Here is a 12282-nt window from a genome sequence, read left to right as displayed (position 1 = left end):
ACATTGACATAATCTGAACAACAAGATGGAGGCAGGTAAACACAGTCTGGGGAGGTGCACCACTTAGCATACAGGTGCTAGGCAACGCTATGACGTAACTATAGCGGAACATCCGTGTCACAATTTGATGTAAACAGACACCTCTCGGAAATGAGAAAGACGTGAAATTCGTCTTGAAAGTTTTTTTTTTTTTTTTTTGATTTTCGTTTTTTTAGCTAACATTCAACTCGAATATGTGAAGTACCCACTCGTTATTTTCCCGAACAGTTTTACGTTCATTAAATAAGTGTAATCTATAACACAATGACTTCGTTTCTTGTTGTTTGATGGGGATTCATTATCTTTGATGGGGATTTTCTGTGCTTAGTGATTTCAGGTGTAGCAACTTTCAAATACTCATGTCGTCTTCAATTTGTTTCCGATTTCTATGTATGATGCATCATTTGAAAGCTTACAATCTGTAGTTTAAGCACATGTAAAAAACAGAAAAATGATTTTGCCTACAGGTAGCCCTTTTCATTGGGAGTTGTCACTTCTGTATTTGTTCCCTTTAATCCCAGGGTGCAACAGACACTCTGGGCATCAGGATTTATTCAATAATGCATCAAGCCCCCCCCCCCCCCCCCAGCCTCCGGGAGAGCAGGCGGTAATCAACAGTAGAGTTGAGGATTTCTAAATAGAGCCTATAAATAACCATATAAATAACCAGGGACAGAAATGAGGGCATGGTGAGGGATGGAGAGGAACCCCGCAGGGGGGAGAGGGGGGGGGGGGGGGGGGGGGGGGGCTCTGCCGTATGCCAGGAGGGAGGGAGGGAGGGAGTATGAGGGTGAACCAACGGCCTGACAGGGGGGAGGGGGGGGCTGGCAGGGGCCGGCCATGGAAGACTGGCCAGAGTTATGGCGACTGGCTGAAACCACCTGGCTAAAAACAGATAGAGAGAGATGGGGAGGGGGAGAGAGAGAGGGGATGGATGGAGAGGGAGGGAGGAAAAGAGAGGGGGGACAGAGAGAGAGAGACAGATAGAGAGGAGGACGTGGGGAGAGGAAGAGAGAGGGAGGGGGGGAGAGAGACAGAGGGGAGGGAGAAAGAGAGAGGGATATCAAGTGGCCTATTAAGTCACCACACCTCGCTAAAAACAGATGGGGGGGGCGAGAGAGGGGGAGAGAGAGAGGGACAGAAAGAGAGAGAGGGAGAAAGTCACAGAGAGAGAAGGATATCCAGCGGTCTAAGTCAGATGTGTAAAGTCACAGAGAGAGAAGGATATCCAGCGGTCTAAGTCAGATGTGTCACACACACACACACACACACACACACAGTCAGATGTAGGGTTAGGGTCCATTCAAGTTAAGGAAAAAGCAAATAAACACCAAAACAAGCAACAAGAACGGCACCAAGCTGGGCTACGGCCGCGGCATCAGAACATTAATATGTCTGTGAACAAGGAGAGGCAGAGCGCCTCCCTGGAGACACCGTCAGAGAGATGAGAGGCAGAGCGCCTCCCTGGAGACACCGTCAGAGAGATGAAGACAGGAGAGGCAGAGCGCCTCCCTGGAGACACCGTCAGAGAGATGATACGTCTGTGAACAAGGAGAGGCAGAGCGCCTCCCTGGAGACACCGTCAGAGAGATGTCTGTGAACAAGGAGAGGCAGAGCGCCTCCCTGGAGACACCGTCAGAGAGAACAAGGAGAGGCAGAGCGCCTCCCTGGAGACACCGTCAGAGAGAACAAGGAGAGGCAGAGCGCCTCCCTGGAGACACCGTCAGAGAGATGATACGTCTGTGAACAAGGAGAGGCAGAGCGCCTCCCTGGAGTCACCGTCAGAGAGATGGAGAGGCAGAGCGCCTCCCTGGAGACACCGTCAGAGAGATGATACGTCTGTGAACAAGGAGAGGCAGAGCGCCTCCCTGGAGACACCGTCAGAGAGATGAGAGGCAGAGCGCCTCCCTGGAGACACCGTCAGAGAGATGAAGACAGGAGAGGCAGAGCGCCTCCCTGGAGACACCGTCAGAGAGATGATACGTCTGTGAACAAGGAGAGGCAGAGCGCCTCCCTGGAGACACCGTCAGAGAGAACAAGGAGAGGCAGAGCGCCTCCCTGGAGACACCGTCAGAGAGAACAAGGAGAGGCAGAGCGCCTCCCTGGAGACACCGTCAGAGAGATGATACGTCTGTGAACAAGGAGAGGCAGAGCGCCTCCCTGGAGACACCGTCAGAGAGATGGAGAGGCAGAGCGCCTCCCTGGAGACACCGTCAGAGAGATGGTCTGTGAACAAGGAGAGGCAGAGCGCCTCCCTGGAGACACCGTCAGAGAGATGATACGTCTGTGAACAAGGAGAGGCAGAGCGCCTCCCTGGAGACACCGTCAGAGAGACGTCTGTGAACAAGGAGAGGCAGAGCGCCTCCCTGGAGACGCCCGTCAGAGAGACGTCTGTGAACAAGGAGAGGCAGAGCGCCTCCCTGGAGACGCCCGTCAGAGAGATGGTCTGTGAACAAGGAGAGGCAGAGCGCCTCCCTGGAGACACCGTCAGAGAGATGGTCTGTGAACAAGGAGAGGCAGAGCGCCTCCCTGGAGACACCGTCAGAGAGATGTCTGTGAACAAGGAGAGGCAGAGCGCCTCCCTGGAGACACCGTCAGAGAGAACAAGGAGAGGCAGAGCGCCTCCCTGGAGACACCGTCAGAGAGATGATACGTCTGTGAACAAGGAGAGGCAGAGCGCCTCCCTGGAGACACCGTCAGAGAGATGGAGAGGCAGAGCGCCTCCCTGGAGACACCGTCAGAGAGATGGTCTGTGAACAAGGAGAGGCAGATCGCCTCCCTGGAGACACCGTCAGAGAGATGATACGTCTGTGAACAAGGAGAGGCAGAGCGCCTCCCTGGAGACACCGTCAGAGAGATGATCTGTGAACAAGGAGAGGCAGAGCGCCTCCCTGGAGACACCGTCAGAGAGATGATCTGTGAACAAGGAGAGGCAGAGCGCCTCCCTGGAGACACCGTCAGAGAGATGATACGTCTGTGAACAAGGAGAGGCAGAGCGCCTCCCTGGAGACACCGTCAGAGAGATGATACGTCTGTGAACAAGGAGAGGCAGAGCGCCTCCCTGGAGACACTGTCAGAGAGATGGTCTGTGAACAAGGAGAGGCAGAGCGCCTCCCTGGAGACACCGTCAGAGAGATGATCTGTGAACAAGGAGAGGCAGAGCGCCTCCCTGGAGACACCGTCAGAGAGATGCGTCTGTGAACAAGGAGAAGCAGAGCGCCTCCCTGGAGACACCGTCAGAGAGATGATACGTCTGTGAACAAGGAGAGGCAGAGCGCCTCCCTGGAGACACCGTCAGAGAGATGGTCTGTGAACAAGGAGAGGCAGAGCGCCTCCCTGGAGACACCGTCAGAGAGATGATCTGTGAACAAGGAGAGGCAGAGCGCCTCCCTGGAGACACCGTCAGAGAGATGCGTCTGTGAACAAGGAGAGGCAGAGCGCCTCCCTGGAGACACCGTCAGAGAGATGATACGTCTGTGAACAAGGAGAGGCAGAGCGCCTCCCTGGAGACACCGTCAGAGAGATGATACGTCTGTGAACAAGGAGAGGCAGAGCGCCTCCCTGGAGACGCCCGTCAGAGAGATGATACGTCTGTGAACAAGGAGAGGCAGAGCGCCTCCCTGGAGACACCGTCAGAGAGATGAGGCAGAGCGCCTCCCTGGAGACACCGTCAGAGAGTCTGTGAACAAGGAGAGGCAGAGCGCCTCCCTGGAGACACCGTCAGAGAGATGATACGTCTGTGAACAAGGAGAGGCAGAGCGCCTCCCTGGAGACACCGTCAGAGAGATGGTCTGTGAACAAGGAGAGGCAGAGCGCCTCCCTGGAGACGCCGTCAGAGAGATGATACGTCTGTGAACAAGGAGAGGCAGAGCGCCTCCCTGGAGACACCGTCAGAGAGATGGTCTGTGAACAAGGAGAGGCAGAGCGCCTCCCTGGAGACACCGTCAGAGAGATGAGTCTGTGAACAAGGAGAGGCAGAGCGCCTCCCTGGAGACGCCGTCAGAGAGATGATACGTCTGTGAACAAGGAGAGGCAGAGCGCCTCCCTGGAGACACCGTCAGAGAGATGATACGTCTGTGAACAAGGAGAGGCAGAGCGCCTCCCTGGAGACACCGTCAGAGAGATGTCTGTGAACAAGGAGAGGCAGAGCGCCTCCCTGGAGACACCGTCAGAGAGATGATACGTCTGTGAACAAGGAGAGGCAGAGCGCCTCCCTGGAGACACCGTCAGAGAGATGACGTCTGTGAACAAGGAGAGGCAGAGCGCCTCCCTGGAGACACCATCAGAGAGATGTCTGTGAACAAGGAGAGGCAGAGCGCCTCCCTGGAGACACCGTCAGAGAGATGTCTGTGAACAAGGAGAGGCAGAGCGCCTCCCTGGAGACACCGTCAGAGAGATGATCTGTGAACAAGGAGAGGCAGAGCGCCTCCCTGGAGACACCGTCAGAGAGATGAAGACAGTGCTGCTTCCTCAGACAGGCTCACCTGCTGGCTGAGAAAAAGGCCTCAGCACCACTCCTCTCAGGCTGCAGTGGCCAGAGATGCATGCTGGGTAAAGTTCAGTGGGCTACGACCTGATAGGACGAACACAGGGGTTCATTGGATGAAGGGCAGAAAGCTCCTGGGCTACTCCTAGCTAACCAGAACACTGTCCGCACCGACCAATAGGATAAGGAGAATGTCGGCTGAGGAATGAGACCTACATTAACAATTCCTTCAAAAGGTTAAAAGGTGTAAACCTGAGGACGCATCTGATTTCATTATGAAAAATCTGAGAAAATCCCCGTCAGAAATGAACTTGAGTGAAGTTGAACCTGCTTCCTTCTGACAGCTGTGCTCTGGCAGCACCACTCCCTTCCCTGCATGTCTAAGTGGAGGTGATTAGGATGGAGTCAGTCTGGCATTGATCTGTTTTACTGCGTAGGAAGACGTGGGCTCCCCCAAGGTTAACTACTGAGGACAGACAGACTGACAGCAAGGTTAACTACTGAGGACTGACAGCAAGGTTAACTACTGAGGACAGACAGACAGACTGACAGCAAGGTTAACTACTGAGGACAGACTGACAGACTGACAGCAAGGTTAACTACTGAGGACAGACTGACTGACAGCAAGGTTAACTACTGAGGACAGACTGACTGACAGCAAGGTTAACTACTGAGGACAGACAGACTGACAGCAAGGTTAACTACTGAGGACAGACTGACAGACTGACAGCAAGGTTAACTACTGAGGACAGACAGACTGACAGCAAGGTTAACTACTGAGGACAGACAGACTGACAGCAAGGTTAACTACTGAGGACAGACAGACTGACAGCAAGGTTAACTACTGAGGACAGACAGACTGACAACAAGGTTAACTACTGAGGACAGACAGACTGACAGCAAGGTTAACTACTGAGGACAGACAGACTGACAGAGATCCCCAGGTTATATTCATAATAAAAAACCTGTAATTACATTCGGCACACGTACTGATTTATTCATGTAGGGTGGGTATTAATGACCCCACTGTTCCATTAGAGAAGCAACTGCTTTTACCACGCAGTATCACAGAGAGGCGCAGGTCCAAACAGGCTTTAGTATCAACTTAACTTTATTTCAGACACACAGGTCCACGTCTGAAAAGACAAGGAAGAAACAGATACATTACAAGGATAAACAGAAGAGAAATACGTGTGAGATCATGGCATTACACAGGTCCACAGTGATCAAACACGGGCAGACATTTGTTCCAATGTTTACCAAAAACAAGAGGTGTACCTTGTGTCACTTTGTGTAGGCTGACTGAGAGTATGATCAGGGAACTCAGCCCCCCCCCCCCCCCCCCCAGCTGTTCTGCACACTGTATATCTGTTCATACTTTTATGGCTTTTCTTGTGCATAATTGCTCTGGTCAGATGCCAAACTGCACGTCGTTGTCTTTGTACATGTACTCTGTCAATGACAATTACATGTTATCTCATTCTAAGTCGCCGTCCACAGATAAAGAGGAACCGGCCGCTGTTATAACTGTAGAGCATAATAATAAGCTTTTCTGTCTTTGAAAGACTCTTAAATCAGCGGTCATGACTCTGACAAGAGAACAAACCGTTCACACCTCAGATAAATGTTTAAAGACGCCTGGACTGGATGGATATGCTTTGACTTTTCATTTCTTCTCTAAAAAAATACAACTGGAGAACCAGACTTGGAGGTGTGGCTGTCTTGAACCTGTCTTTGCCAGGACTGTAGAGTCACTACCTACCTTCTGTCAGGACTGCAGAGTCACTACCTATCTTCTGTCAGGATTGCAGAGTCACTACCTGTCTTCTGTCAGGACTGCAGAGTCACTACCTACCTTCTGTCAGGACTGCAGAGTCACTACCTGTCTTCTGTCAGGACTGCAGAGTCTCTACCTGTCTTCTGTCAGGACTGCAGAGTCACTACCTACCTTCTGTCAGGACTGCAGAGTCTCTACCTATCTTCTGTCAGGACTGCAGAGTCACTACCTACCTTCTGTCAGGACTGCAGCGTCTCTACCTATCTTCTGTCAGGACTGCAGAGTCACTACCAATCTTCTGTCAGGACTGCAGAGTCACTACCTATCTTCTGTCAGGACTGCAGAGTCACTACCAATCTTCTGTCAGGACTGCAGAGTCACTACCAATCTTCTGTCAGGACTGCAGAGTCACTACCTGTCTTCTGTCAGGACTGCAGAGTCACTACCTATCTTCTGTCAGGACTGCAGAGTCACTACCTACCTTCTGTCAGGACTGCAGAGTCACTACCTACCTTCTGTCAGGACTGCAGAGTCACTACCTACCTTCTGTCAGGACTGCAGAGTCACTACCTACCTTCTGTCAGGACTGCAGAGTCACTACCTACCTTCTGTCAGGACTGCAGAGTCACTACCTACCTTCTGTCAGGACTGCAGAGTCACTACCTGTCTTCTGTCAGGACTGCAGAGTCTCTACCTATCTTCTGTCAGGACTGCAGAGTCTCTACCTATCTTCTGTCAGGACTGCAGAGTCACTACCTATCTTCTGTCAGGACTGCAGAGTCACTACCTGTCTTCTGTCAGGACTGCAGAGTCTCTACCTATCTTCTGTCAGGACTGCAGAGTCACTACCAATCTTCTGTCAGGACTGCAGAGTCACTACCTATCTTCTGTCAGGACTGCAGAGTCACTACCTATCTTCTGTCAGGACTACAGAGTCACTACCTACCTTCTGTCAGGACTGCAGAGTCACTACCTACCTTCTGTCAGGACTGCAGAGTCACTACCTACCTTCTGTCAGGACTGCAGAGTCACTGCCTATCTTCTGTCAGGACTGCAGAGTCACTACCTATCTTCTGTCAGGACTGCAGCGTCACTACCTGTCTTCTGTCAGGACTGCAGAGTCACTACCTATCTTCTGTCAGGACTGCAGAGTCACTACCTACCTTCTGTCAGGACTGCAGAGTCACTACCTATCTTCTGTCAGGACTGCAGAGTCACTACCTATCTTCTGTCAGGACTGCAGAGTCACTACCTATCTTCTGTCAGGACTGCGGAGTCACTACCTATCTTCTGTCAGGACTGTAGAGTCACTACCTACCTTCTGTCAGGACTGCAGAGTCACTACCTGTCTTCTGTCAGGACTGCAGAGTCACTACCTACCTTCTGTCAGGACTGCAGAGTCACTACCTGTCTTCTGTCAGGACTGCAGAGTCTCTACCTGTCTTCTGTCAGGACTGCAGAGTCTCTACCTGTCTTCTGTCAGGACTGCAGAGTCACTACCTGTCTTCTGTCAGGACTGCAGAGTCACTACCTGTCTTCTGTCAGGACTGCGGAGTCACTACCTACCTTCTGTCAGGACTGCAGAGTCACTACCTGTCTTCTGTCAGGACTGCAGAGTCTCTACCTATCTTCTGTCAGGACTGCAGAGTCACTACCTATCTTCTGTCAGGACTGCAGAGTCACTACCTATCTTCTGTCAGGACTGCAGAGTCACTACCAATCTTCTGTCAGGACTGCAGAGTCACTACCTACCTTCTGTCAGGACTGCAGAGTCACTACCTGTCTTCTGTCAGGATTGCAGAGTCACTACCTACCTTCTGTCAGGACTGCAGAGTCACTACCTGTCTTCTGTCAGGACTGCAGAGTCTCTACCTACCTTCTGTCAGGACTGCAGAGTCACTACCTGTCTTCTGTCAGGACTGCAGCGTCTCTACCTATCTTCTGTCAGGACTGCAGAGTCACTACCAATCTTCTGTCAGGACTGCAGAGTCACTACCTATCTTCTGTCAGGACTGCAGAGTCACTACCTACCTTCTGTCAGGACTGCAGAGTCACTACCTACCTTCTGTCAGGACTGCAGAGTCACTACCTACCTTCTGTCAGGACTGCAGAGTCACTACCTACCTTCTGTCAGGACTGCAGAGTCACTACCTGTCTTCTGTCAGGACTGCAGAGTCACTACCTATCTTCTGTCAGGACTGCAGAGTCACTACCTATCTTCCGCTGTAGATTGAAGACATCCATCTCTTCAGGCTACATCTTAACTGTCCCTCCTAAAGACCTCTTCAAGGGGAGGGGCTTCAGAGTTATTACATGGTGAGGGGAGGGGTTTCAGAGTGTTGCCATGGTGAGGGGAGGCGATTCAGAGTGTTGCCATGGTGAGGGGAGGGGTTTCAGAGTGTTGCCATGGTGAGGGGAGGGGCTTCAGAGTGTTGCCATGGTGAGGGAGGGGCTTCAGAGTGTTTACATGGTGAGGGAGGGGCTTCAGAGTGTTGCCATGGTGAGGGAGGGGCTTCATAGTGTTTACATGGTGAGGGAGGGTCTTCAGAGTGTTGCCATGGTGAGGGAGGGGCTTCATAGTGTTTACATGGTGAGGGAGGGTCTTCAGAGTGTTGCCATGGTGATGGGTAATAAAGCCAGCCACTGTCTACTGCCTGGATGCTTTGATCACAGTCTTTGAAGAGTGGCAAATGTCTCAAAGGAAATAGCTGCTAGCACGGTTCCTAACTAAACAATTACAATGCAATTTACTGCACAATTAGTAGCCACTTAGTAGCTCGATTCTAGTCTCATCCAGAGTGGCTAACAATTAGAGTCAATTAAGAAGCTAAAAACAACCACATACAGTTCAAGTGGCAGCATGCCATCACTCACCATACTTCAAAATACAACCCAACACAAGTTATGGTAAAGTTTACATTTGACAAATACTGTGGGAACTCCCCAACTGTCAAAACAAACACTTGCGTAACAATGTATTCCTCAGAGAGGGACTCCCCTATACAAGTCATGGACACCACTCTCCTACTGAGCTGAAGAGGCCTCGGGGATAAAACAGGGGCGTAAACAAACAAACCCGGACGTCTTACCGTCAAACTTCTTATGGCTGGAGACGAAGGTGGTCCGCAGCGTGTGACTCGTCTCCTCCACGACGTTCTCAAACTCCATCTTGCTCTGAGGACTCAGCTGGTCCTCCATCTCAGCCGTGCAGCAGGTGTAGCCCTGGGGACACACGCGCAGGTGCTCACCTGAGGGAGGGGGGGAGGGAGAGAGGGAGGGAGGGAGAGAGGGAGGGAGGGAGGGAGGGAGGGAGAGGGAGGGAGGGAGAGGGAGAGTATGAAGAGTATGAATATACGTAGTGTATATGATGTTACTGTCTGAATATAGTGTATAAGATGGGTGAAAAGTATCGCCTAGTCCAGTCACTTTTAAATGTCAGATATCGGAACAGAAACCGCCATTACAAAACCCTCCAAAAGCAGACATACAGGAAAGTGTGAATTGCAAAGTGAATCTTCAACAAATTTCCTGTCAGAATGAGGTGAGTTGACGAGAGGACAGGTCTCCCTCCAGCTCAGCTAGTGCCGCCGCCGCCTCCTCCTCCTCCTCCTCCTCCTCCTCCTCCTCCTCACATAATCACCCCCCCCCCCCTCCCTGACAGAACAGGCTGTCAAGAAGACGGCGGGAGAGAGTCGCTTTCCAAGGCTCGGCGTCGGCAGAGCCGGCCCGTCCTTAAACTGAGACACCCTGACGTACGGTACAGACGACACGCCGTCAAGGCCTGAACTGACGATAGGGCGAAGGTTTCAAATGACCTCAGAGCCCGGAGGAATAGTCATTACCAACTGACAATACGAGCGGGAGAGTCGGAGGAGGAGGAAATGTGACATGGGGGCCTTATCTGTCCCGGTGCAGAGGAAGAAACGTCTATTTGACGTAAATATTTCATTATCTCTGTAGAGAAGAAGCTTTAGTACTCCAGTGGCGTGCTGGGATCAGTCGTAGGCTCGTCTAGAGGGACTGAGTGGGTTTTCCCTGTGTAGTATCTAGCGGACATCTAGCGGACTGCTAACAAGGACCATCTAGACCCACTGCTGTGCGGGCTCTCCACAGGTATCTGCTGTAACGAGATAATAACGTCTGTAATGTGACTGTGGAGAATAACACCCTTTAGAGAACACACACACGCACGCACACACATACACACACACAGTGAAGTGTTTACTGTTGTGTCTTCCCTATAGCTTTTGTTTAACCCCAGGGCTTAATTCAATCCAACCCGCAGTGCAGTGCTGTTCTTCAAAAGTTGCATACTGTACTACTGTATTACACACACACACACACACACACACACACACACACACACACACACACACACGCCCCATCCTGTAATTAAATAAAAATCACACAGGAGCTTTGGGGTACTGTACGGGTGTAAAGATATCTGGCCTGCTGTCAGTCTTCATGATGATGAAACCGAGCCAGAGCGATTGATGGAGACGTGTGTTGACAGCTGGTGATCCCGTCACCGCACGCCTGCAAACAAACCAGGAAGTGGCAGAGCGGCGCGGCTGGGCTGAGGCCGTGTGGTCGGGCCTGAGGTGAAATGTAATCCAGCTCAGGGCTTTCAGACACGCTGGGGGTGCTGAGGGGTCCTACGCAGCGGCAACATCCATCTTGTATCCGTCCGTCTAGGTGTCACACAGCCCTGCGCTCTGTAACACGCTACACACTGCAACTCTGACCTGAGGTGACCTTTCAGTGGGAGAGTTGTGTCACACTGTGTAGAGCAGCAGCGACCCATCACTCACAATAACCCTGTGTGTTTGAAATCCAACTGTCATATTAGCGACGTACTACAACTAATGTGAATACACTTAATAAACACCACTTCGATCCAGGCAAAAATTGTTTGAGTCACAGGCAAAAACTCCAACTAAATGAAGGTACTGTAGTGCTGAAGTAAATCAGCAAAAATGTAAAAAAAATCATATCTTTAGCCTCGTAGCATAATTGCCCAAGTCATATTTTGGCCAAATTGAGATATCTGCCTAACTCTACTCCTAACACTGCTGATTCACTGTGCATTGTTGCCTATGTTATCAGCCTATCAGAATGCTTGTTACATTCCAAAATCACTACAAGTCATCTCTTTGACATAGGCGTTTCTGACACTACATACAAAGATGGCTCAGCTGACCACAAGTGAAGCATGCCTTTTATGCGTTATGCAATTATGCTACGAGGCTAACGATATAGTAATGGTTTCACATTGAGTGTTTTAACACAGTAACTGCTGGAGGACAAACAAAATGGCTGAAATCACTGTGGATGTGAAACAAATAAACATCTGCCTCCTTGATGAAGCACCGCGGCCTCCTAGCTGCTGAGAGAGAGGGAAGTCGTGAGAGAGAGGGAGGGAAGGAGAGAGAGAGCCACAGAGAGAGAGAGAGAGAGAGAGAGAGAGAGAGAGGGGGAGGGAAGGAGAGAGAGAGCCACAGAGAGAGAGAGAGAGAGCCACAGAGAGAGAGAGAGAGACAGAGGGAGGGAAGGAGAGAGAGAGCCACAGAGAGAGAGAGAGAGAGCCACAGAGAGAGAGAGAGAGAGAGAGAGAGAGAGGGAGGGAGAGAGAGAGAGGGAAGGAGAGAGAGAGAGAGAGAGAGGGAAGGAGAGAGAGAGGGAGGGAAGGAGAGAGAGCCACAGAGAGAGAGAGCCACAGAGAGAGAGAGAGAGAGGGAGGGAGAGAGAGAGAGGGAAGGAGAGAGAGAGCCACAGAGAGAGAGAGAGAGAGAGAGAGGGAGGGAGGGAGAGAGAGAGGGAAGGAGAGAGAGAGCCACAGAGAGAGAGAGAGAGAGAGGGAGGGAAGGAGAGAGAGCCACAGAGAGAGAGAGAGAGCCACAGAGAGAGAGAGAGAGAGAGACAGAGAGAGAGAGAGAGCCACAGAGAGAGAGAGAGAGAGAGAGAGAGAGCCACAGAGAGA

The 12282-nt window shown here is 51.4% G+C and overlaps 1 protein-coding gene across 1 annotated transcript in view; it reads right to left on the bottom strand.

Annotated features, from left to right (window-relative positions):
- Nucleotides 1-12282, bottom strand: part of LOC308175318 (glypican-6-like) — a gene marked incomplete at both ends in the record, with an annotated part of 215632 nt that overhangs the window by 150664 nt on the left and 52686 nt on the right. The window contains one exon of the mRNA XM_080551002.1: nt 9392-9550. Within this exon, the coding sequence (XP_080407128.1) occupies nt 9392-9550 (159 nt within the window). The remainder of the gene's footprint in view (nt 1-9391; nt 9551-12282) is intronic.

The sequence above is a fragment of the Nansenia antarctica genome (genome assembly GCF_963989245.1).
Source record: "Nansenia antarctica genome assembly, contig: SCAFFOLD_123, whole genome shotgun sequence".
NCBI classification, from domain to species: Eukaryota; Metazoa; Chordata; class Actinopteri; order Argentiniformes; family Microstomatidae; genus Nansenia; species Nansenia antarctica.
This window is presented reverse-complemented; position numbering and strand designations above follow the sequence as displayed.